The sequence below is a fragment of the Vanessa tameamea genome, chromosome 6, assembly GCF_037043105.1.
Source record: "Vanessa tameamea isolate UH-Manoa-2023 chromosome 6, ilVanTame1 primary haplotype, whole genome shotgun sequence".
In the NCBI taxonomy this organism is placed as follows: Eukaryota; Metazoa; Arthropoda; class Insecta; order Lepidoptera; family Nymphalidae; genus Vanessa; species Vanessa tameamea.
The window spans coordinates 5228852-5253796 of NC_087314.1; the positions used below are offsets into that span (position 1 = coordinate 5228852).

Genomic DNA, 24945 nt, shown 5'->3' on the forward strand with positions numbered 1-24945 from the left:
GATTTCAAATAATTTATGGAGTTATACATTGGTACAATTTAAAACAGTACGAGTATATAGCTACGTTGTTTAAAAATAATGACAATTTTATATTGGATCGAATCTGGGGTTCAACATTTGAAGTATATTCTATACGTATCAAAATATTCACGTGATATTCACACGCTCAAAAAGATTAACACAAAAATTGAACAGGCATATAACAAACGGAGCCGCAGCAGCTACTGTGACAATAAAGGTAACTGTTGACACTTATCAGTTGTGACAGTGATGTCTCAATATAAACTTACCTTTAGTTCGGGGCATTCATTTGAGAAAAGTAAGCCTTTTTATTATTTGCTTAACATGTTGGAAAACAAAATCTGTAATGTAGTTTGTGACCATATTGACAATATTAATACGTTATGAATAATGAGAATACCTAGATGAAATAAAACTTATTTTGAAAATTCTAATTCATGATTTTCTAATTTAACAAGCTTGATCGATCTTTCCCATAATTTATCAGAAGCGTAATCAATGTTATCAAAAATTTTATTATTAACAAGTTCACAATTTTCATATATTTTTCCACTCTGCAGTCCACACTTCTCATCCAATGCTATATGAATAGCCGTCTGTGCACCTTCCCGAGAATTTTTGAAAAATATATTTAAAAAATGTCTCAAGATACAACCAATAAGCACATTGTAGCTATTGTATATTTTCGTGCCAACAAGTCCTGGGTCTGCACTGTTCACGACAACATTATACCCGGCAAGCCTTTTAGTCAACTCTCTTGAAAATAATACAAAACACAATTTACTATTCGAATATATTCTAATTTTAAACCAGTAGTTAACTTTATCGTAATTATCCACGTCGAACGAACTAATGTAACGACACATCGAAGTCATATTTACTATCCTGCTTTTTTCGGATTCCTTGCCAGTTTTTATCAGCAGTGGAAGGAGGAGAATAGATAGAAGAAAATGCCCATAATAGTTGACCTGCATTATAAAACTCATACCATCATCGGTTGAAAAATCTCCTATGATGCCGACACCTGCATTATTCATTAATATATCCAATCTGTCTTCTGTTTTTAATATATCTTTAGCGAATTGACGAACAGAATTCAAGGACCCCAAGTCTAGAAGTTTGAAAATCACATTTCGGTTACCTGTTTTTTCTATGATTCGGTTTTGAGCTTCAATACCTTCGTCATTAAAGGGACAGGCGATAATGACTTTGGCGCCCCTTCTAGCAAAATCAAGGGCTATTTGTAATCCAATTCCACAAGTCCCGCCCGTGACTATTGTTGTACGTCCATTCAGTTGCTTTTTTGATTGACACATTGCATTACGTTTCTTCTGATAATTACTTATTATTAAACATATTATGATAAATACACACAATAACATTATTAAAATAAACATGTTTATATTTTCTTTATTTATATTTTATAAAAACAATCACTTCGATTTTAATTTGATCTAACAAACTATACGTTACGCACGTTGCGCGGGGAACATACAAATGTAGAGGTGGATATTTATATGTTGTTGACCTTGCTCGATTGTACTCTGTCGATAGATGAAAAAGCCGCGCGGAAAACGTCAAACTCGAATTTTAAATAAGTGTCGTAGGTCGGCTCGTCAATAGGCATTTGAAAAACTCTTTAAAAATGACACTCTACGAAAGAAAAGCTAATACTAAACAAATACAGAGAGTACTTTGCATATTAATTTCTATTATTTAATTGTTTTTTTTTACAAGAAGAGGAAAATGTAAAAATGCTATGTATGATCTAAGTGAACGTGTATTTCTTTTAAGTTTTACTGGTAGTTCGATGTTGGCATAATACAAATTAAAATTTCCGAAATGACTTTTTTTCAATAAATTATCAAATACAATTACAGTGTAAATATAAAGTGTCTACCAGTACTATTTTAAATTATATGTTTGTGTTACATAACTAATATATTCAGAAAGGTTAAGGACGATATAATATCACGCTACTATAATTCTCGGGGCGCAGCAGTAACGTAGTTATAACGCGGTTAGCAACGGGTGGAGCACCTCGTTCGTAATATTGTACAGAACCTAGTCGCGCTGCTCATTTTCGCACTTAGATTAGCTGTCCTTGAAGTAGATATGATAATTTAGAACATACTTTTTTATGTTAATCAATTTAATTAATTGATGCTCGTTTGCCGAGATGGCCCAGTGGTTTGAATGCATGCATCTTAACCGATGATTTCGGGTTCAAGCACATATTTCATTGGTGCTTGCCTGGGCTTAGAGAGTGGGGCGGTATGTGGGACTCGCCGGTACCCAAAATGTTGGCGGTACACCGGAAAACCCACTAATAAACCAGCGGTACCCTCTCCGTCTCATCGGCGGGTGCCACGGGATCGCTTTCGCACGGTACCGTAACGCCCTGACGGTCGGCCCGCCTATGCGAGCCTCCAACTCCTAGGGGGGATTCCCGGTGTACGGAGAACTCCCCTAGTCCCTGAGGCGCCTATTGAGGTGGGAGGAATCAAAGATATTCGTGGCATATACACTATTTCTCTTTACATACATCCAGTGTACATCCATTCCTTTGATATTACGATAGAGAACCCTTACTATTAGTCTGCATAATTTTTGCGCCGTTGCATAATTATTGAGATCTTAAATTCCTCAGTCACATTGTTGGCGCGCCAGTTCCCTAACATAAAAAATGACGGGTTTCAAAACTAACCTATATACGAAATGGCTACCCCTATTTCACCCCTTAGGGCTAGAATATCCAGAAACGCTTAAATACGTATCTACTCATTATTAATCAGTATTTCAAAAATGAAGTTTCATGTTTCTAACTTAAAAAATGACGGACTTCCATAAAAACTTTCAACCCCCATTTCACCCTCTTAGGGGTTGCTTTTCCAAAACTCCTTTCTTAGTGGGTGTCTACTCAATAAAACGATCCTACTCACCAAATTTCAAGGCCCTAACTTTAATAGTTTACGCTCGGCGATGATGAATCAGTCACAGGACAGGACTTGTTATTTTATATATATAGAAGATAGATTATGTAGATAAACGTGTCTGTTAAACGTATCGTAGTGTGTATAAGTTTTTATTTTTATTATTTTAACGTATTTCTAATGCATATTTTCTAAAAATATTAGCATTCTGCATTCCTTCTCAACGTAAACTTTTATAATGTCAATTTTCATACACCTCCGTCCGCGTCTTTTGGGTAAAAAGGGGTACAAAGTTATTGCTTCGCGTATTAATATTAAGATGATATATCAAACTATGTGAACCTTTAAAACATGACTGGCAACACAGTAGAAGGAATTAAATTAATCTTAGGTGTTGAAAGTTTGAAAAGAAAAAAATACAATTTGTAAAACAGCAATATTTTATTTTCTATATACAAGGATAAGTTTTACAATAATTCCTTAAGGAAATATAAAAAAATATTCATATTGTTGTGACTTAGACTCAACCTCTTATTAAATTATCACAATTATATGTTTACTTCAGATTTGTAGAAACATTTGTACGAACCGTTTCGTTTTCAAGGTCATTTAGCAAATAACATACAATCTATGAAAATTATTATATTACATCTTATAATTTCGTATAATTCGTAACCTTATAAATCAAGTATATTTAATATTCATAAAGTATGATTGGCAGCCCTATGTGCCTATAAGTCGCACCTGCAGCGCTATTCCGCAAGCGCTCACTTCGTACCTAACGCGTGAAATTGTAATTCGAAATATTGACCGTGATATGCGTTTTCAATGCGTGTATCCTCTATGTGATACGACTATTATAAGCAATGTCGCATATCACTTTCTGACACTTTACGATCGGGTTTGTTCTTAAAGAATCGCTCTACGTTAATTCCTAAAACAGGGAGTTCAAGGAAAACGGCACAAACTCGCAGCAATTACTCATATAACGCAGTTGTTTGCCTAAAATCTAAGCACACACACATACATTAAAATTTATTGATGAATTACATTTTATTCAAATAATAAAAATGTATTCCAAATGGATTTCAGTAGTTAAATATAAACAAAAACTTACTATTTATTAATAAAGGTACACATTTTTTCATTAGAACTAAAATTAATTCTCAAAGACTTGGTCTATATTTATAATTTGAAGTTATAGAATTATACAGTTGTGTAGCTTTTGTGGCATGTAGCATAGTTTATAGGTACTCCTTATATTCTAGTTTGTTTTAATTGTGTAATAATTAAAGTGCTGTTGGCAATATGACGTTTATCACGTGTTACGTGTATGCGACGTGTTTGTTATACATATTTGCGAATACACCCAATCAGTCAAACAAGGCAATATCGCTAAGCGAATATGCTTTAGTAAATACCGCCTTAACTCAAACATGCGAAACACAAAATTAATTGAACAGATTCTTAATTAAGTCTTTTTATAGAATTTGAAAAAGAGTAAATCATTCAGTATATCAATTCAACATATAATTTGGGTTACCATTCGATTTACTTTTATAAAATGATATTTTTTTAATTCTCTTTTTTTTTCATTACATGTTAAATCAATTATTAAGAAAATATATCTAAACGAGTAAATATTCCACGGCAATATACATTTTTAACTAATAAAAATGGGCAAATTCTTAGTTAAGTTTTTTTTTAATTGGCTCATTGAATATAAAAATAATTATCTATGTATAAATGTGGGCAAGTAACGACGCAATATATATACGACAATATTATGTATAAGTGTTGTGTAGGAGTTGTCACGTGGAGTAAAGTGGCTCGGCGAGCAGGCGCGGCGCGCGGCTTGCAGGCGGGACGTCAGGCGCGGCGTGGAGCGCGGCGCGCATGCGGCTCTTGGCTGTAGACAACATTTAAAACACTTAAAACACCACATTTTAAAAAATCGTGAAAATTAATTATAGTATGGAAATACAAGAGGGAATTTGTAATTTACTCGAGCGCGGCCTTTTAACAGAAGGGGGGATTCCTTGCATCCCGATGAAAACCTCCACCATATATAAGCACATTACATAATATGGTCGTGAGTCTATTTATTTTACATACACCTACTGCTACATAATAATGTACTTATAAAATTATTGTTATAATTAGATGTTTAATAATTTGTTAAACTTTAACAAATACTATTTTATTTGGCACACTATTTAATACTTGCACAAATACATATACATACTTTTTTTAAAAAAAAAAGATTAATCTGTCACGAGAAATAGTGAGATGATTGGAAGTTATTGAAAAATATATTTGTTGGAGAATTATTATAAAAAGTGATTTTATTTTGTCATCTTAGACTACTGAAATTACAATAGAAATATTTACTAATTACGATGTATCAGCAGAGATGCCGGCTGCCGTGCGCGCTTTAATTACAACCGCAAAAAAACCGTTATATCATCGACTTTTTTAAACATGATGTATTTGCACACTCATGAACATGCATAATGTATTTTTTAATTTCATGAATTATAATTAACAAGCGACCCGCCCCGGCTTCGCATGGATGCAATGCTGATACTAAATATACTACAGAAATTATTTATATCTTATATACAACGATCACAGCTTTTCTGTCACTAGACAATTTAAACCGCTATGTCCCTGCGTTTTAAATCTGTAATATGGTCGAAAATATTCATTTAAATTACATGCTGTAAAGGGCCATAATGTTCTATAATGCACAATGCACCATAATGTACAATGTATTTAAGATACTTTATTGGATAAGGATTAATGCTGTATTGCTTAAAATCAGTCTTTCGAATGGGAGCATCTTTAGTATTCACTTAACATCCCCTCTGAATATATGATGCGTCCGCATATTATTCTTTTTCTTCCATTTCCTAACTATCCGCAACAGCAGCAGCTTGTAGGCACCTAATCTATCCGTAACTGATACGCTCGAATATTTCTATGCGATTGCTTCTATTTTATTGCTTTTAATATTTTTCTAATCCCTCATAAATAAATCAACACGGCGCTCGAGGAGGCGTTACATAATTAAACATCATGGGTTCACCTTGTATTATTATTTATTATCGATATATCATAGTAAACTTTATATGTTACTAATAAACTTGACTAAAACTAAGGTAGATTTAACAAATAATTAATTCTTCCGATACACACACAAAACACCACAAGTGCCAGTATATCTAGTTTTACCTCTGGAGCGCAGACAGCAGAGCGCTATGACAGCAGTAAGCGCAGCAAGCGGCAATGCAGCAGCTAGAAGCAATAGTGCGCGCTGTGCTGGTGAGTGCTGCGTGCTGCGCGTGGGCCCGCAGCCTGCTACACCACGCACACCGTGCTCGAGCAGCACCGCTTGTAACTCGTCACCCGCAGAGCGCATAGCGGCTCGTGTTGCCTTCGGAGTTAGAGCCTCACCCGTGTCCGTCTTGCGGAACTGAAAACACGGCCTGTCCGATTGACAGATTGTTATAATATATTAATATAAGAATTGAACGATGATTTATCCTGATTTCTGACACACCTCGGTGAAATACTAGATTTTAAATTGAAAGAGCACAAAAACTCACCCAACGTTGTCATAGAAAGCTGCATGTGGAGCGTCGTGTAGTTGCAGTTTCAAGTTGCGAGGTACAAGAATTTTCGATATTTGTTCCTTCAGTGAAGCGAGGCGGGACCGTCCGTCGGGTACAACCAGCCTCAACAAGTCGCGCTCACGCACCACTACGACCTTGAAGGTTGTATAGGAATATAAAGGCATTGTTATTGTAAGCTACGTTATTGTTGGTATATTTTTATATATATTAATTTTGAGAACATTTGAAAAAAACTTTATTAGTTTTATTCGAGCTCAGTTATATTTACTTCATCTCGATATTAAATTCTTGTCTCAATAGTAGAATATTAATAGTAATAATAACAATTAATAATATTTAGTAGTTCAGTTTAAATGAAACAAATTAATATATTTGATTAACGTCTGCTGATAATTTTTTTTAATTAGATTACTTACTTCAGCTTGAAGGTCACTGTATCGGTCTGTTTCGTTGGAATTATTAGCTCGTACGATTAATCTGAAAGTGCATTACTAAATTATACAAAATATTACAAGATATGTTTCTTTAGCGGTGATATACTGGTAAAAAATTACGACGAATGACGTATGAGCACAAAAATACTCATAACCGTTTAACGTTATAGAGAGGCTTCCAACTTCACTCACCTGAATATACCATCAGCGTAATGTATCAAATTTTTCATAATCTTAATTTCTCCTGTCACGTTATTTACTACAATCACATCAGTTACGTTATTCGATGATTTCGACTTTATAGGCGACTCAAAAGTCATGTTTATGATTTTATAATTAATAAGGAGTGCATCAGGATCTTTGTCTATGGCCTTAACTGTGGCTATGACGGTATCTACCGGTACGTTAAGACGGACCCCGATCGTCATATTGGTGCTTTCGAATTCTGGTAGGTGATCATCTATATCCAGTATCTTGATCACCACCTGGATTTCAGTCGGATCCTGGAAGGGAACAATAACAAAACTGATTTAGTATATTTTCTTTTAGTAATGATGATACAAAAACATTATAGAATTATGCCATATATTACAATTACCATTTATTAAGAATTTCGGAAATATCAAATAAATCCTGATACGATGGAAAAATTTATAATAGGATTACTATAGTCTAGGTTTCTATAATAAACATAATATAACACGACAAACACGATAAGCATAGTAAATTTCAATTTAAGCAGTTTCAAGATTACCTTATTAATTTAAATACTAACCAATCTATTATAAGATTTACTCAATCTCGGCTTGGTACCATATTTGAAGCATTTTACGGTAAGTAGTTGTCTTGAAACAGCCTCCCTGTCCAATCTCGCAGCCGCAATTAGAAGTGCTTTACTATCATTAGTGCGTTGTATTTTAATCAATTCAAGCTCATTGCCCGCTGTAAGAGATATTTCAATTTACAATGAGTTGAAGTTATATATGTTTGCGACTTATCACATAATATTGTAATATATTATATTTGTTTGGAATTATTTATCGGCAGTCAGTCAGTTATTATTGAATTTACCTGTTATAGTATAATCTATAGCAGCATTCTCGCCAATATCTTCGTCAACGGCTTCAAGCTGTCCAATCACAGTTCCAATTGGAACTTCTTCATTCGTAGCTATTAGTACTGGCGGATCGTCCTTCAACAATGTAAATTATTTTAATATACTTTATTTTAGCTTCACTTATATTTATCGATTGATGAAAGAAATCTAAGAAACTTATTTTAACCTAGTTCTAATTATCAACGTATCCATTTGAATATTTGCACATTTATGTTACTTGAACAACAATACAACAGTTCATCGATTATAAAATAAAATATGCATAGCTGGCAGGTTTGTTAAATAAAATCTACTTTAAAAATCATATTGCAAATTCCTCATCAGAACAATATTGAAACTTTGAATATATGACTTTAGAATCTAAATTTTAATATAAAACTTACTATACCTAATAGACAAATATAATCAAAACCTCACCAGAGCTCTTGCGAACCGCGGTCGATGATCGTCCACATCAGCGACCTGCACACGCACTACGCGTGAGGTTTGTTGAGGTGGTCGCCCACCGTCTGCTGCCACCAAAACTAATGTGTACTGTGCTTGACGTTCACGATCTAATGTCTGACGTGTCGTTATTAGTCCTGTGTGTGGATCTGGGAAGTGATAGGACGGTTAAACTTATTTTACTATAATTTTCTGCGTTACAAATAATCTGAAAGTTATATGACATATTTGTAAAATATTTTATAAGTGTTTGTTACATACATGTATACTTGCAATGTTTTTACACGTTGATGTAGAAGTAAAGGACAGTAACTCTTACTAATATAATAAATTGACAGGTAAATCATATATTTTACAAATATGTCATAAAGTATTAGTTCATAAAGTAAAAAGTGATTTGACTATTTAGACGTATATAAAAATGTAAGAAAATATACCAGACTCACCGATAGCAAATATTTTTGCGTCAGCATTACTTGGTTGTATGGAGTACATAAGTTGCCCGGAAGGCTGCGTGGGATCGTCAGGGTCGGTCGCAACCACTTGAAACACCGTCGTGCCAATTGTTGCATTCTGGATAAATGTTTGACATTTAGATACTTAATATTAAATATGTATTGTATATATGGGCACTCGGCCGTGCTGCCATCTCGTTTCAATGTATGTAACAAAACAAAACTATATCCATGGGCGTTCGCCGTGCTGCCACCTGTTATCAATATATGTAACAAATCGAATAAAACTTATAATCTGTAAAGCGACATCTATCAGCTAATTTGGGACTTAATAATATAGGAAATATTATTATCTACTCTTAGCAATAAAGTAAGTAAAATGTAGAATAATAAATTGTAATTCATATTTTAGAATCAATCTTAGATAAAACTAAGTTATATTTCTTATTTTGGAATGTAGAATGTATCAAGCAAGTCATTAACATTTGTTTTGTACCTATGGCGTTAAGCCTATGATTTCCGGACAGATTTATTATAATAAGTAAGGAATTAAATAAATTAAGATTTAATAGAAGTTTTGGTTATGGCAATTATTAACTAATACTGTTTAAATAATTTAGAAATATAAATTTGATCTATTTTTGTCATAAAATTTGTTTTAATAATTTTGAAATATAAATATGATTTCTTTTTGTCAAGAAATATGTAAATTTGATTTGTCCGGTATATTTTTAATATAGATAGTGATAAATAATTAAGCTAATTACAATATATTTAGATTTTTAATTAAGATCAAAAATAATTTTATATTATTTTTTTATTATTATAAGCCATTAATAGTTATTATGTTTGTAACAAAATAAATATGGTCTTGTTGTTGATATAATATATATAATTGGATGTCGTAGTTTAGTTAGTAGAAAAGTGAGTTCAGGCGGGCATTCCTCGGATAATTGTAGAACTATTCACTATTCAGACCATTAAATTTATTAATGCAAAAAGTGTTTTTCTGCATTTCTACATGAATCCCGGGGAGAATTCTGGCGAATCACCGACATATACATAAATCCGAGTTAGTTTAGGTTATTTTTTTATTAGGTGCGTTCGAGCTATGTCTTCGAGCTGACATACTTTCTTACCTCACTAACACTAAGCTCCTCCCCAGGCGTGGGTCTGATGAAGGCGGGTACGCCATCGTTAGCGCTGACGTCGCCTACGTACAACTCCAGCGATGCGACCGCTTGGTGCTCGCCGCCGTCCGTAGCAGCCGCCAGCAAACGGTAGGGCGCCGTACGTCCGCGGCCTGTAAGTGCGGCATGCGTGCTCACCACGCCCGTGGCTCCATCGATAGCAAACAAACCTTTAAAAATATAACGATTAAATATTAAAACGCTGGTAGGCTGTCATCATAATATATTGTTGTCTTAATATATTCGAATCTGAAATAATATTATTTACAAAGTAAAATAACTTCGAATTACATGTTATATCAGTGGGCGTCAAATAGAACAATCGGTTTGAAAATTATTTGGCAAAACCCGTACTTGTAGTCAATAGATGAACATGTAACCAGAGATTGTCGAAAATGAGAATGAAACGATGACGTGTAAAAATTGTTTTCATTAAAGTTACTCCAACAGACCATTGTGCCTACGAATCCTGAATAATATGCAATTTTCTAGGTATAATATTATATGATTTATAACGTCATTTATTAAAAAAAAATCTTCAAAACCTTTATCACTAACCATTAGCTTCCCCTTCATCTAGGAATTCGTATGTAATTTCACCACCAAGACCTTCATCTGGGTCAGTTGCTGTTAACTTTGTAACTGTAAAACCCACTGGGACGTTTTCTGGTACAACAGCTAAAACAAGTAATTTATAATTTTCACGACTGTACCTAATTTATATGAATTATGTATTTTGTTTTCTTAATAACATTTTTAAAAAATAAAAATTTTAGCATGTATGTTCAGAGAATGCTTCTATTTACCTGTATATAGAGCCTTCTCAAAGGTCGGCGTGTTGTCATCTACGTCTAACACGTCTATTAGAAGTGTAGCTACAGATTTAAGACGATCACCCCCACCTTTAGGTGTGTCGAATGCTTCCACTTCTAAGCGGAGAACAGATTGCCGTTCACGATCTAACGTTTTATTTGGGGCTACCTAAAAATTCAAGTTACAATTTAACTAGCTTATAAAATTAATTTGACTGTACTAATTTGTTCGAATGTTTAGCAAAATTGTTTGTTTCTTCACTAAAAACTTCGGAAATATGAATAATGGATCGATTAATCATATTTCCGAAGTTTTTAGTGAAGAATACGAGTACTACGTATGTACCAATGTAAAACTTCATTTGATCCAAATTCAACAGAAATGATACTCTTACAAATCATTTTTTGTGCATATTATTAGACTAGGTCGTATTTGCAATATATATTATTATTTTACTATACATACAATAAATATTCTACTTAAATACCACACTTGAAAACTTGCAGTTTGATTATCATCCAAAAACAAGACTAATTTATCAGGTTAAATGATTTTCAAGATCTTAGCTGGCAGTACTTTCAATATTTAGGACTATGTTTTTTTCTTAATTTTGATTGTACCTTAATTACTCCCGTAACATTGTTAATAGTAAGCAGTTCGGCATTGTCTCCTCTCAGTGTGTAACGTACATCAGCGTACCCGCTTGTTTTATCCTCCTCAGTTAAAACTGCATCGTTGTCTACAGCTTTCACTGTTATTATCTGATCTGGGTGTTTAATTGATTCTAGAACACTCACTTTATAAAGCTGCAATATAAATTATAAACGGTTTACAAAAAAGTTATTTTACTCCAGTATTTTAAACATTTTGCATACGCATAAATATAGCAACTTAAGTAAAAAGAAACAGTATTAAGGTTATAGAAAATGAATCGTTACATCAATCACATGTTTTGTATTATATATAATAAAACTGATTCAAATGTTACTAATAAAAATTATACCTCTTTATCAAACATTGGCGCGTTATCATTTAAATTCACAACTTCTATTATTATTTTGGCTGTGCTATGTTTACTACCATCGTTACTGGTAGCTTGAACAGTAAGGGTCAAATTTGGATTGGTCAACTCTTCGTAATCTAGGTGTTTAGTCAAAACCACTTGCCCGCTCAAAGGATCTACTTGTAATAAACCAGTCTGTGAATTTATTACTTTGAAATTAGACACCATATGACCTGATGTTGGATCTTCTGCCATTAGTACAAGGACGGTACTCCCAATAGGTTGATCCTCTTTTACTTTATGATGTATTACAGGATTAGAGCTAGTCCAGCCTGGATTTGTAAACTGTGGATTTTTATCTGCATACGGTTGTATATATATTGTATGTTCCATTATAGCAAATTGTTTGTCTTTATTTATTTCTGCATTGATATCCGTTACTTTTACAGTAAGAATTATTATAGACATTTGACTATAATCTAGCTTACCATTAACTAATATTTCACCAGAATCTTCATCAATTTTAAAAATATTTTTGTAATCATATGGTGAATTCGATTTTAGTTGGACGCCTGCTTTTGAAAATGCTTTTATCGGTTCGATGAGACTAAATTTAAGTTTTGCATTTAAATCTGAGTCATAAGCACCAATTTTAGTTACAACATCATCTACTCTAGTTCTTTCAGATATATATGTTGTTGATTCAGTAACGTTAAATTTTGGAGATTTATCATTAACATCCAGTATGGTTACAAAGACGGTAGTTGTTGCTGTTTCTGGAATTGGTATACCACTGTCTACCGCAGAAACTATTATTTCGTAGCGGTCTGGATTTACGTCTCGATCGAGAATTGAATCATTGGAAACAGTTATCAAGCCACTCCTGTAAAAAATATTAAATTTTAATGTAAAATGACATGAAATGCTGCAAAAGTCAACATAATATATTATAAGTAGTATAACAAATCATAACTACGCATTGAAATGATTTTTTACTTGGTGGTCCGGCTTTGTTCAAGATTCAACCAACCACTCTTTAGATATTCTACCGCCAAAGTGCAAATATTAGAATTGTTTTTTTGGATGGAATGTTAATATTTCTTAAAGACGGTAACCACTAACTGTCAGATGGGCGATGTGACAGTTAGTCGTTACCGTCGTCTTTGCCCGTCATCTGACAGTTAGTCGTTACCGTCGTCTTTGCCCGTCCACTAATCGAAACTACTTAAAATATATATATACTTGGTTCTTACCGCTCATGAATTACAAAATTATCTTTAGAGCCAGATACAATATGATATGTTAACAGATCGTCCAAGCCATCAGGGTCACTCGCTACAACTGTAGTAACATTTTGTCCAGGTGAGGCATCTTCTCTAATACTAGCTTTATAATTCATCGGATTAAGATCGAATGTAAAATCTTCATTGCTTTCTGGATTTCGTTGATTGACTATGTATTTGTAATTGTGATAGTTTCCTTTAAATGTTGGCCGCTGATTACCAGGAACACCTACCCTTATATAAACTTTCGTTTCGTTAAATTTCGTTGGTTTTCCTAAAAACGTGTTTTATTAAAACAAAAGATAGGAAATATAGCTAAAAGTATAACATATTTATATAAATGTAGTGTTCAATTAATCACTTTTATTTTAATCATTAACTAACCGTAATCAGTAGCTCTAACCACCAATTCGTATTGACCTCTTGGAGTGTCCATCGTCTCCACTTTGTTCATAATAGTGATCTCTCCTGTATCTTCATCAACTGCAAACACCTTTCCTTTGTGTGCGATGCTGTTGTCTGACTCCAAGGAATATCGTACTCGTCCACCACCTTGAGTCGGACCATCTAGATCAGTTGCCTAAAATATCGAGTTCGTGTAAATAATTATGCCAAACATTTATAGAGGATATTTGACTACAAGAAGACAATAACTTAAACAATAATAACTATATATAATCTAGTATTTTTTTACATTGGCATAAAAAATACACACAATTAATATAAAATATACTAAAAAGTTATTTTATTAACAACATGAGCACTGATCGTTTTCTAATTAACTTGAAAAAAAATTTTACCCGCACAACTAGCTGTGGTTCAAAAGTAGTAGCACCATCTCTGATAGTACGACTATATTCCGAAGCTTCAAAAATAGGTGCATTATCATTTGCGTCTAGAACATCAATGAAAATACTCGTAGTTGTCCCTTTCCCACCGCCATCTTTTGCAAACAGGGTTAGACTATAACTTCTTTGTGTTTCATAATCCAATATATTTGCTACAAATAAGCCCCCGCTATTTTTATCAGTCTTAAATAAATGTGATCCAAATCCAGTAAGAGAATACTCAATTTCTCCAAATATACCATAATCTTTATCTGTTGCTTGTACATCACCAATTTTAAAACCAACTGGAGCACTTTCGGTCACGTTAAATTTATATTGTGGTTCGTCAAACACAGGAGCGTTATCGTTAACATCCAATAATTTGATATTTATTCTCGCAGATGAAAGTTCTTTATTGTTTACTGAGGTAACGATATCGAAATTAAACAATCGTTTATCTTCGTCCTCGATATCATAATCCAATTTAGATGAATCCTTTACTTTTATGCTAATAGGAGTTCTTCCTTCACCGTGGTCTGTACTAATGGAGAAAACGTCCTCAGAGTTAAAAACATTGCGTAACTTTAAATCATATCTACTATTGTGCCCTAAGTCATTATCTTCAACATATATCGATAGACCTGGGATTGGACTTCCATTTTCAATATTTTCAGGTATCGAAATGTCGAATACATCTCGATTAAATTGGGGTATATGATCGTCAACATCTGTCACTATTATTGTCACAGGAATAACTGTGGAATCGGATGGCACTTCATTGTTAATTAATTCTGTTGCCTGTAATGTTGAAATAAATCAAAATTTTAGTTATCAATATTACATAAGAAACTGTAGTATTTTCATCTTATTTATGGTTGATAGATGAAAATCAACTAAAATTATTTTAGTAATGATAGAAACTAAAGACAAGATACACCATAAAAGCGTTCTTATTTAATATAACTTGTGTTCCGTAGTAATTAAGTTACTGCTGAAGTTATAATATGAAACAACTTCTTACCTTTACGTAAAAACTATAAACGCCTCCATTTTGCACAACTACATCGCTCTCTCTATCTATAGGAACATCCGTTGTCACCAGCGTGGCTCTTCCAATAGACCTTTCCGGGTCCAGCTTGAAGTAGTTTAATATGTCGCCCTCTACAGTCAGCAACACGGGACGTGGGTTGGCCGTGTCCCCGTCTTTGGCTACGATTTCCATTATGCTTGTGTTCTATAAAAAAAAAAAATTTTCAAATGTCACAGAAAAAATAATTAAAATAACTAATTTTGTCAACTACTTTACTCGAATCATGCCACAGTAAAAAGATAGCCTGAATATTTTTGATAATATATTACAATTTATTAATTCATAACTCTTTGTACTGACTAATATACCAAAACTGTTGCAAATAGCATGAAATATGAAAATAAAAGGTTTGTTTATCTTTATTCCTTCTTAGATTGGAATAGAGTATTAGGCGTCTTAAGAGCTAATCAGATTTTTGGTCAAGCGATTTCGTTAATTGCCAAAGGTTATGCTTTTACACTAATGGGTGTTCGACATTAACATACAAGCTAAAAAATGTCAGAATCCGTAATAGTGTGCCAAGTGTATTTTCATGCAGTTTTAATAAACGGTGTGGGATGCTTATTATTAATGAAATATTGGATTATTACAAGATCTACAAGATTAAATTTTCTCAATACTTACAGGTGGAGTATTTTCAGCAACTGTTGCAGAATATGGCGCATTCACAAACCCCGGAGGTTGGTCCTGCACATCTCGTATAGCTGTTGATACACTAGCTGTAGCTCGAAGAGGTTTGTCAGATGCGTCTGAAGCCTCCAGCGATATTATGTAAGCTGATCGACTTTCAAAGTCAAGTGGTTTCGCTAGGAAGATTCTGACTTGGTATTCATTAGGTGTCACCTTTAAAATAACCGAATGAATTAAAACCTGCAGATTTTTTCCTAGCACGTGATATTCTTATTTAGTTTATATCATTGTTGATTCCTAAATATATGTGAATTAATAACCATGCAAAGTTTTTATATACATAAAAAAATTGTCATTTCAACCTTTATTGTAGAAATTTGTACCAAATGAACTTTAAATGTTTACCATATCTGTAACAATTCTGAAGACGGAACATGCTTCAGCATCGCTTCCTCTTTCTTTGGCAGAACATATTACTTTTATATTTGCATTTTCACCTTCATCTCGATCCGTCACTGTTATTTTCGGTGATACCTGTAGATAAAAATAATATTTTCACGAGTTCTTAGTGTACTTTCATTCGAATTACAATATTTTATAAAACTTCGCCTGTTTAAATGTGTGGGTCAAATCTTATAACTGAATATATATTATACCAATTCCACCAAAACTATTAAGCTGAAATTTTGATCACATTTTTGGTGGTGGTGACAAAAAAGTTATACAAAATTTGATTTGATCAATAAAAGCTTGTTTTTGAAAAAATATATATCAACGTTTTTAGTAACGCCACGTATGAATACTAGTGGCATACAGATGTTCTCATAACCGATTTCATATAATGGAGGCATTCACAATGGAGAATAGCCAACTTGGCAGAACGAAACAAATTGCACAAGTCTGTCTACAAGCATAGGCGCAATCTTTATTCCCTCAATTTCATATTCCAATAGTCAGTTCGACACGATACCAACGGTTTACGTACTTTACAGGCATCTAAAAACTACCATCTTTAAAACTTCATTCTGCTACTGAGAATCTCTAGACACAAAAAACCGAATAACTCTTTAATGTCAAGAAGTTTATACAAGGAACTTCGGAAATCGGGATCAACATCACCTACAAACTTTAGCACCATTCGTGATTTTGTATTTTACTTTGAAATTTTATTAAATTATTTTGAATAACGCATAGCAATTAGTAAGTTGAAAAGTTCACCTCGATTTCAGCTCCAACAGCGGTTGCTTCGCTTATATTGACTATGTAGGGCCTGTTGTGAAATATAGGCGGGTTGTCGTTCACATCTCTCACGGGGATGACGCGTCGAAGAGATACTGTGTTGGGTTCGGTGTCTTCCATGCCTTCATCTGAAATGTTTAATTTTAATTTTTTGATTTGAATGAAATTAAAATGTATTAATAATAAAATTTTACTTTAAAATATGTAAATATAACATTTTAAGTTCAAACCTGTAATACTGATTATGACTTCTAGAGCTGATTGCTCCTCTCTATCTAAAGACTTAGCCAATGTGACGACGCCAGTTGCAGAATCCACACTAAAGTACTGCCCCGATATGGAATACCTTAATGGACCATTTTCTGGATCTATGCCTAAATATAATAAAATATTAGTTATGTCTAAACAAAAAAAAGGAATTAACAACTAATACATAAGTTTTATGACCAAATTATCAGCGCAGCAGTCACAGAGATCGTGAATATATGTATTTGGGAACCTGTTCAAAGCTTCCTGCCAAGTTGTTTATAGAATACTTTCTTAATACACTCCTAAAATTAATTCTTCTGTTAAAAAAAATTTAAAAGGCATTATGAGTTTAATTATTGACCGGACCTTTCAGGTTTTAGAAAAAAAAGCAATCAGAATTTCAATTCAGTCAAAATTCAAATTACTTTCATATACCACATATTTATTTACCTTTTAAGTGATAAACTGGTGTTCCTACAGGAGTATTCTCAGGTAAACTAAATTTAGACATATCTCCAGTTTGCGGGATAAAATGAGGCGCTCTGTTTATAACTTGAGCCACACATAGTTGTAACAAAGAAATAATCAACAATATTATCAAAGGATTTGGTTCGATTAGCACCGCTGCCACTTTCCGTCGTTGAAGAAGTATTTCAGCCATCTAGAAAAATAAAAATGACTTATTTACTAGCTGTAATATAACTTGTGGTAAATACAATTACATTAAAATAACAATAGATAAGTCCATTATAAAATTATTTACTATAAATATTTCAGCACATTAACAACAAGATTGTTAATGATATTATATATTATGATTTATTTAAAAGTATGTACTTTCGAAGACAACTATAATCATAGTAAACGGAGAAGTCGGATTTTTAATTAATTTTTTTTTTCGGGTAATATAGTTAAATAATTTTGTATAAAATATACAAGGTTATTGGTAATTCGACGTATTATGCCGCCATGTATATGGGGGTTAAAATTATCGCAAATAATCACCCCTATCACCTCTTAACGGGAATACGTCCAATTATCAATAACCCTGTATATATAATAATATAAAAACAGAAAATACAAGCTAACAAAGTCGCCGAAACAGGTCAAGAAGTCGTTACTAAAATATCAACAAATGTCGGAACTATTCTTACTATTTAATTTGTCGAATTATTAATGTGTAATTACAATGCAATTAAAATAGCTATTGTTTGATAGACCCGGAGGAAATCATACATCTTGGCCTTGTCATTATAGCGCATAACCGGTATTTTGTTGACTAGAATTGAAAGTGGCACAATTCCATCATTTGTCGCACAAGTAACGGACCCTCGGATGCATATGGAAATTTAAATGTAAAGTTGGCTTCCTAAGTTGTTTACTAAATGGTATTAAATCGATAAAACCATAGATATTCCAAATTCAAATTAAAATATTGGTAATATACAGTCAAACACGATGATTATTTTTAGAAAGAGTGTCGTGAGATAGATACATATTTATTAAATAAATGTTTTGTAATATGTGAATATTTATAAAATTACGTTATGCTCTTATTTGATTGCTACTAATATTGATTTGACAGTTTTTTTAAAACTCGGTGATTTTAAAATCATTTTTCTCTTAAAAGTTAATCAAATATTAAGCTACCATTCATCGTTTCGAAATGTAGACTTCACTTCAAAATTTTGCCAAGAAATATAATATTCAGTTAATCTATGATTTTGCACCTCTTTTTAATTTTTTTAGGAATCCATTACCCATAGACATCTGTACTATCCAGACTCCATATTGACCAAACGTTACAAAGCCAATATTCGATTTAAAATGTTATTCCAGATATCATTATTACTGTCTGACCAACCCGCTGTTATTCAACCCGCAATCAGAAATGTAAAATTAAAAAAAAAAATTCTGTTTTTTTAAATAATATAATGTAGCGTTCTTTCATTGAAACCAAGTAAATAGAACTATAGAAACACTGGCCTAGATTTTGCTAATTTACTGTTAAATATAACCGGCCCTAAATTAAGAGCAGTCGATTAATTATTGGAAAATGCTGCGGTTTTGCAATAAGTTCTAATCAAGAGAGTGGCGTTTCGGTCAGATCTTGCACTCATTTTGTTCAATTGCGTCGGAGTAATAGTTAGTATTCTTTGGTTACATAGTGGTCAATGTGGTTTTTTATCGACATAGAAACCATTGTTTACCTATATATTCCGTCCGTTACTTATACATCTTATCTAGCTATATATAATTTTACTAAAGATAAGTGCAGAACTATTATTTGCAAGTCTTGCACAGTGTAACGAACATTTTTATCATCGTTATGTTTATCTATGTATATTTAACAATAGGTAATTTTATTTGGACAGTGGATTTTCTTTTTTGGTAAATAACACATAATATATTGCCTAGTAGCTTCAGGTAGAAGTGTTTGAGAGGCGGCAATAGGTTAACATCGTTAGGGATTTCTTATTTATCCGATGAAAATCTTCCACAAATGTATCCACCAAACCGTATTGCACCATAGTGATGGAATAAACTCCAAACCTTCACCTTAGTCTTAGCCCAAAAGGTAGACATTTACAGACTACCACTGTACTCTACTGTAGTAAATGCAATCACACACATTTTCACATCTGGTAATCCTATCATAGCGAATTCCATTAAGCTATAACTAGGTATGTTATTTATATAGGAGTATAAGATTGTGTCACCTGCGTTCTTTTAAGTTTTGCTCCGTATGCATTTTACATCACGTCTTATATTTCCTCATTTGTTATGTTTGTCACTCGGTTCAGTTTATTATAAATTAAAAACGTGACGTCAAATTTCTATAGTATTTTTAAATTACTGCCCAAAAAGGATTTTGTATCCCGAGTGACACTGACTATAAATTTATTTAATCATACTTCGGGCAGTTGTGTTTTTGTATATTAAAAAAAAATGAATATCAAAAATATTTGTAGTATTTGATTTTTAATATAAAAATATGCATGTCGCAACCGCTTACGGAAACATTTCTTTAACGCGTCAATCAACATGCACACCTCGAAGCGAAACGGCATGGTTGTATTCTATTATCGGTATTATTGACCTAACGTTGAATAATTATTTAAAAAGTCAAAATAAATCCTTATTATTTCATTATTTTGAGAATTTTATCATCATAATCATACCATGTCAAAATCATGTAATTTTCCAGGAAATCTTTAAAAAATCCATGTTCAAATCCAGAATCCAAGCTAACAGCTCTATCACAATGAGAACGCTACAATAACGTCTAGTCACATAGAAAATAATTTTAAATAAATTACGTTGAATGAACACCTAATTAACCTACTAAAATATTTTAAGCTATTTCATTATGTTACATTCATAATAAGTTCGCTTTTATATACAATAATAATATTTATCAAATTATTGTTAAACAATAAACCCACTGATAGGTCGTTGTGCAAGGCCACTTAGCTATATACAGTGTACACCCACCCATTCATCACTTAGTCTTTGGTCAAACAGCAATACTTAGTATTTTTTTGTTCCAGATTTAAGAGTGAGTGAGCCAGTGTACAGGCACTAGGAACATAAAATCTTAGTTCCCAAGTTTGGTAACGCATTGGCGTATTCTATGGTTAATATTTCTTACAGTACCAATGTCCATGGGTGGTGGTTTCCATTTACGTCCTGGTGGTTTATTTGTCAGTCTGCCTACATATGTACTTATAAATAATAAAAAATATGTTAACATGGATTTAAATGTCAAATGACATTTTTATTCCGAAAATATTCCGAAAGCAATCGCGTCTTGAAAATATGATATTTCGATAAAAATACAAACTAAAAAAACCAGCAGCGCGGAACAATCTTTGAAAGGCTTTTTTATTTTATTGTACCTATAATTTTCAAGTAAATACGTAGCCTTAAATATCTTCTTTCTTTTATAAACAACTATGTCGAATGGAAAATGTGCCTTTATGGTTACTCGCAAAAGGCATGATTTTTTTTACCGATGCTTAGTACTTTGACCTTTACGCAAAATTTTCTAGGTGGGTACTATACTACTTAGTAATTGTCGCAGAGCTTTGCTCAGTCCCTATTAAATGTTAATGTTTTTTTCGAAGTATTAACATAGTTTAGTTACAAGCTTAAGGCATATAATAGCTTAGACTCTATGATTAGCAGCGCATTAGTTTTGTATGAAGTGCCTTATACTGCTAAGTTTCACTATCTATAAGTGAAATTTGTCATACCATCATGTAAAACATTCGGTCCTATGACTTACTTAAATTAAAAATGAATACAAATCATTTCAGTTTTTAAATTTAGAATAACACTTAATTGCTCAATAGCCTCATGATACGAACATTGGTATCATCGTCTATAAGATTAGAGTTTATTAAATAAAAATCGTGGACCTTGATCAAATTGTAAGCGAAAACACTATTTAAGCACTATGGGAGTTTTTTTAAGCAGTGGGAGTGTTCGTGTTTATATTACGTTCACATATGAAATTAATGTAATGTCATAATTGACTTCAAAGATAAACATTAAGAAACATTTGTATGTGTGGGAAAAACATGTTGAGCCTCCAAGCTAAATTAAAGATACATGGATCATCCTCATAACTATAAAAGTATATTTTTGTTGTCCTCGGTTTGTATTAGGCATAAAATAGAATATTTACTGACTCATATCGCAGAGTAATATTTTTCCCTATAATGGATACCCGCATATTCAGCGAAAATTCACGTAGTAGATACCGAATTACGTTTAATTTTCCCACGACATATCATGATGAGTGACTTATAGCCTATTCCAATCGAAGTAGGAATAAAGATAAACAAAAATAGATTTACGTATTTAATGCGATTTGCTAATAAATCAGCTATATTGTGCTCTAATAGTAACTAAGAGTTTATGATTAATATATCTTTATATAATACAACACTATTACGCTTAACTACCTAAACCCACCTTAATTTTACTTCAAATTTGCGATAACAGTTTCGTCGACGTTCAAAACGCCATTTTTTCGCAAATCCATAGTAAATATCATAGATTAATCAAGCTCTCAACCAATGATATCGCGTCAATTTGCTGTCAAATGTTGTTTATTTAACTTTTTCCTCTTGTGGTTGGAATAGAGTTTGTATATATCAACCATTAACTAACTAACTAATACACTTATACACATATATGCAAATCAAACATATATTTGATTTGCATATATGTGTATAAATATATAAAAAGGTTAACTGGTTGAAAAAATGATTTTGACATTTTTATCTAAGGTAATGTTCGTCAACTACTGGTTGCTTGGAAAATGCTTTGCCTATGAGCGGTAATATGCAGGGGTAACATAACGTACTTTTCTTCTCAAGTAAATAAAAATCTTTATAGATAGCAAATTGTGTTACCTTAGTCAATCTCCACTTCTTGTAATTGTTAATAATTTATTAATTTGTATCAGACCTATGTTTATGTACACCATGAACACATTCGTAACGGCCTCCAAGTCAGTGAACTGTAGACAATGGTGCCGTGAGAATTGTGTAAATTGGATGTTCCTCGATATAAGATTTTTTTAGCAAGATTTATTTTTAATTTACTCGTTCAAATTTTGTACAATAAACAGTTGTCACATTGCACAAAGTTCTGAATACAATTGTTACCAAATAACAATTAGAGTTATAATTAATTATTATTTAAAATTAGGAAAATATTTTATAATAATAATCTACTACTTCTAATACGGTGTAAGCAAGCAAGTGAATTGAGCTCATATAGATATAAAGAGTTCAACGCGTGCGAAGTAGTGGTTTTTAACTAGTTTTTACTAATTAAAATATACAGGAAATAATAATGAAAGACCACAAAGAATCACGAAGATAGAAATGTATTCATATTTATTTATCTCTGGATATTATCAAGAAAATGAAATGAGTGTCAATTGGAAGACTCATAATTGATACATATGTTTTTGTCTTTATTTTGAATAACTCAAGGTTTGTATATAATTTATTATATACTGATATTTTATATGCCGGATTCTCTCCTAAAGTGGAATTTTAATCGTGTCAATACTAAATCTCATACTACAATATAACCTTGATGACTAACCAATACGTTACGCAAAGAAAGTTCCGTATACACGCACCTTTACCTAACTGTCATATTACTGCTATAACCCAAATACGTACCTTTGTCCGAATATCACAAAACTCATATCACAATCACATTTTACACAAAAACAATTAAACACATTATATAAAACAAATACGTAATAATTATTTAAAACAATCCATCTTTCGTCCAACAAACATCGAAGTCAACTCCGCTTAGTTAATAACATTCTGTCAAAAACTTGCACCACCGGTCCTTGAGACGCAATTTGTTGTGTATTAAACTCTCTCACACATATACGCTTGCTATACAAGCCAAAAAGAGACAACTATGTATTCTCGCGTGCTCCTCAAGCCATTGCAGATAGCGCCTTTTTGCACAGGTAAAAGTAACGGGGTATTCTCTTAAGATGTGAGCTGAGATAGAAATTGTATATTACTATAGTTGGAAAGAGATAGTCTTATGGTTGGGTCATGTTTATAATGGCGAGTGAAATAGTTGCATTTATAAGGTCATGGGAGCGAAATAATTATTGTATATACCTAGATAGATCTTTGAATAAGTTTGTTACATATATGTTTCGTCTTTTTGGAAATATTAAATATATATGTTACTTTTTTATTATTAAATAGGGCTGGTATATTAAATATTTTACGATGTTGACGTTGACGCTTTTCCCATATACGTTAAAATTAACCGGATGAAATGTTCGACAAAGCTTCCTGAGTACTGCACACACTTGTCCGACTTCACAGCAATAGCGTTTGCTTTATCTTATGGCATAAGGTACTAAATTTTTTATCATTAGCGTAATTTAGGCATTTCTTTTAGCACTATGATTTAGAGTTAAATAACATAATTAGACAGCAGTGTTTCGTGCAAGTCTGCTGGTGAGGTACTATCAACGTATCATACATTCTGCCGCGTCGCAGTAATACTTGGTGTTGTTGCTTACCGATTTGAAGAATGAGTGTGCCAGTTTATGGATTGGTACCACCCCGTCATCAGATATTCTACCGCCATATAGCAATATTTAGTACTGTCATGTTCCGGTTTGAAGGGTGAATGAGCCAGTATAACTACAGGTACCCCTAAGGTTAGTGTTGCGTTGGCTATGTAAGGAATGGTTAATTTTTCTTACAGCGCCAGTCTCTGTGGGCGTTGGTGACCACTTACCATCAGATTCCATACCTTTTGCTCGCCTGTTTGTAAATATTTAAATGAAAATAGGCACAAAGTACAAACCATCTTCGTTCCCAAAGATGGTGGCGCGTTGTCGATGTAAGGAATAGTTAATGATTCTCTCAGCGCTAGTATCTATAGGTGGTGGCGACTACTTACCAGGTATCATAAAATTTGTTCATCCATTTACCAATATTTTAAAAAATATCCACAAAGAACACAACATCTTAGTTCCCAAAGATGATGGCGCATTGTCGGTGCAGGGAATATT

The 24945-nt window shown here is 32.8% G+C and overlaps 2 protein-coding genes across 2 annotated transcripts; both read right to left on the bottom strand.

Annotated features, from left to right (window-relative positions):
* Nucleotides 1-418: 418 nt before the first annotated feature.
* LOC113393525 (retinol dehydrogenase 11-like) lies at nt 419-1499 on the bottom strand. Its single transcript, XM_026630464.2, has one exon. It carries the CDS (start codon nt 1416-1418, stop codon nt 438-440), a length of 981 nt encoding a protein of 326 aa, XP_026486249.2. The 5' UTR covers nt 1419-1499; the 3' UTR covers nt 419-437.
* A 1877-nt stretch (nt 1500-3376) lies between these two features.
* On the bottom strand, nt 3377-23731 carry LOC113393521 (cadherin-23). The gene is made up of 24 exons (XM_026630458.2): nt 23570-23731; nt 17814-18024; nt 17345-17488; nt 17094-17242; nt 16281-16409; nt 15870-16088; nt 15177-15389; nt 14129-14953; nt 13713-13908; nt 13299-13602; nt 12046-12928; nt 11663-11848; nt 11036-11210; nt 10788-10907; nt 10179-10399; nt 9031-9157; nt 8558-8733; nt 8095-8215; nt 7799-7965; nt 7216-7526; nt 7006-7066; nt 6563-6723; nt 6189-6442; nt 3377-4863 (listed from the first exon to the last, which is right to left on the bottom strand). Exons 2-24 carry the CDS (start codon nt 18022-18024, stop codon nt 4766-4768), a joined length of 5451 nt encoding a protein of 1816 aa, XP_026486243.2. The 5' UTR covers nt 23570-23731; the 3' UTR covers nt 3377-4765.
* Nucleotides 23732-24945: the final 1214 nt, after the last annotated feature.

Coding starts and splice junctions, on each gene's coding strand:
- LOC113393525 (XM_026630464.2), bottom strand. CDS start 1,418: ATGTTTATTTTAATAATGTTATTGTGTGTATTTATCATAATATGTTTA.
- LOC113393521 (XM_026630458.2), bottom strand. CDS start 18,024: ATGGCTGAAATACTTCTTCAACGACGGAAAGTGGCAGCGGTGCTAATC. Junction 9,158..10,178: donor AGGAGCTTAGTGTTAGTGAG/GTAAGAAAGTAT, acceptor ACATTTATCCAG/AATGCAACAATTGGCACGAC. Junction 6,724..7,005: donor ACAGTGACCTTCAAGCTGAA/GTAAGTAATCTA, acceptor ACAACCTTCAAG/GTCGTAGTGGTGCGTGAGCG.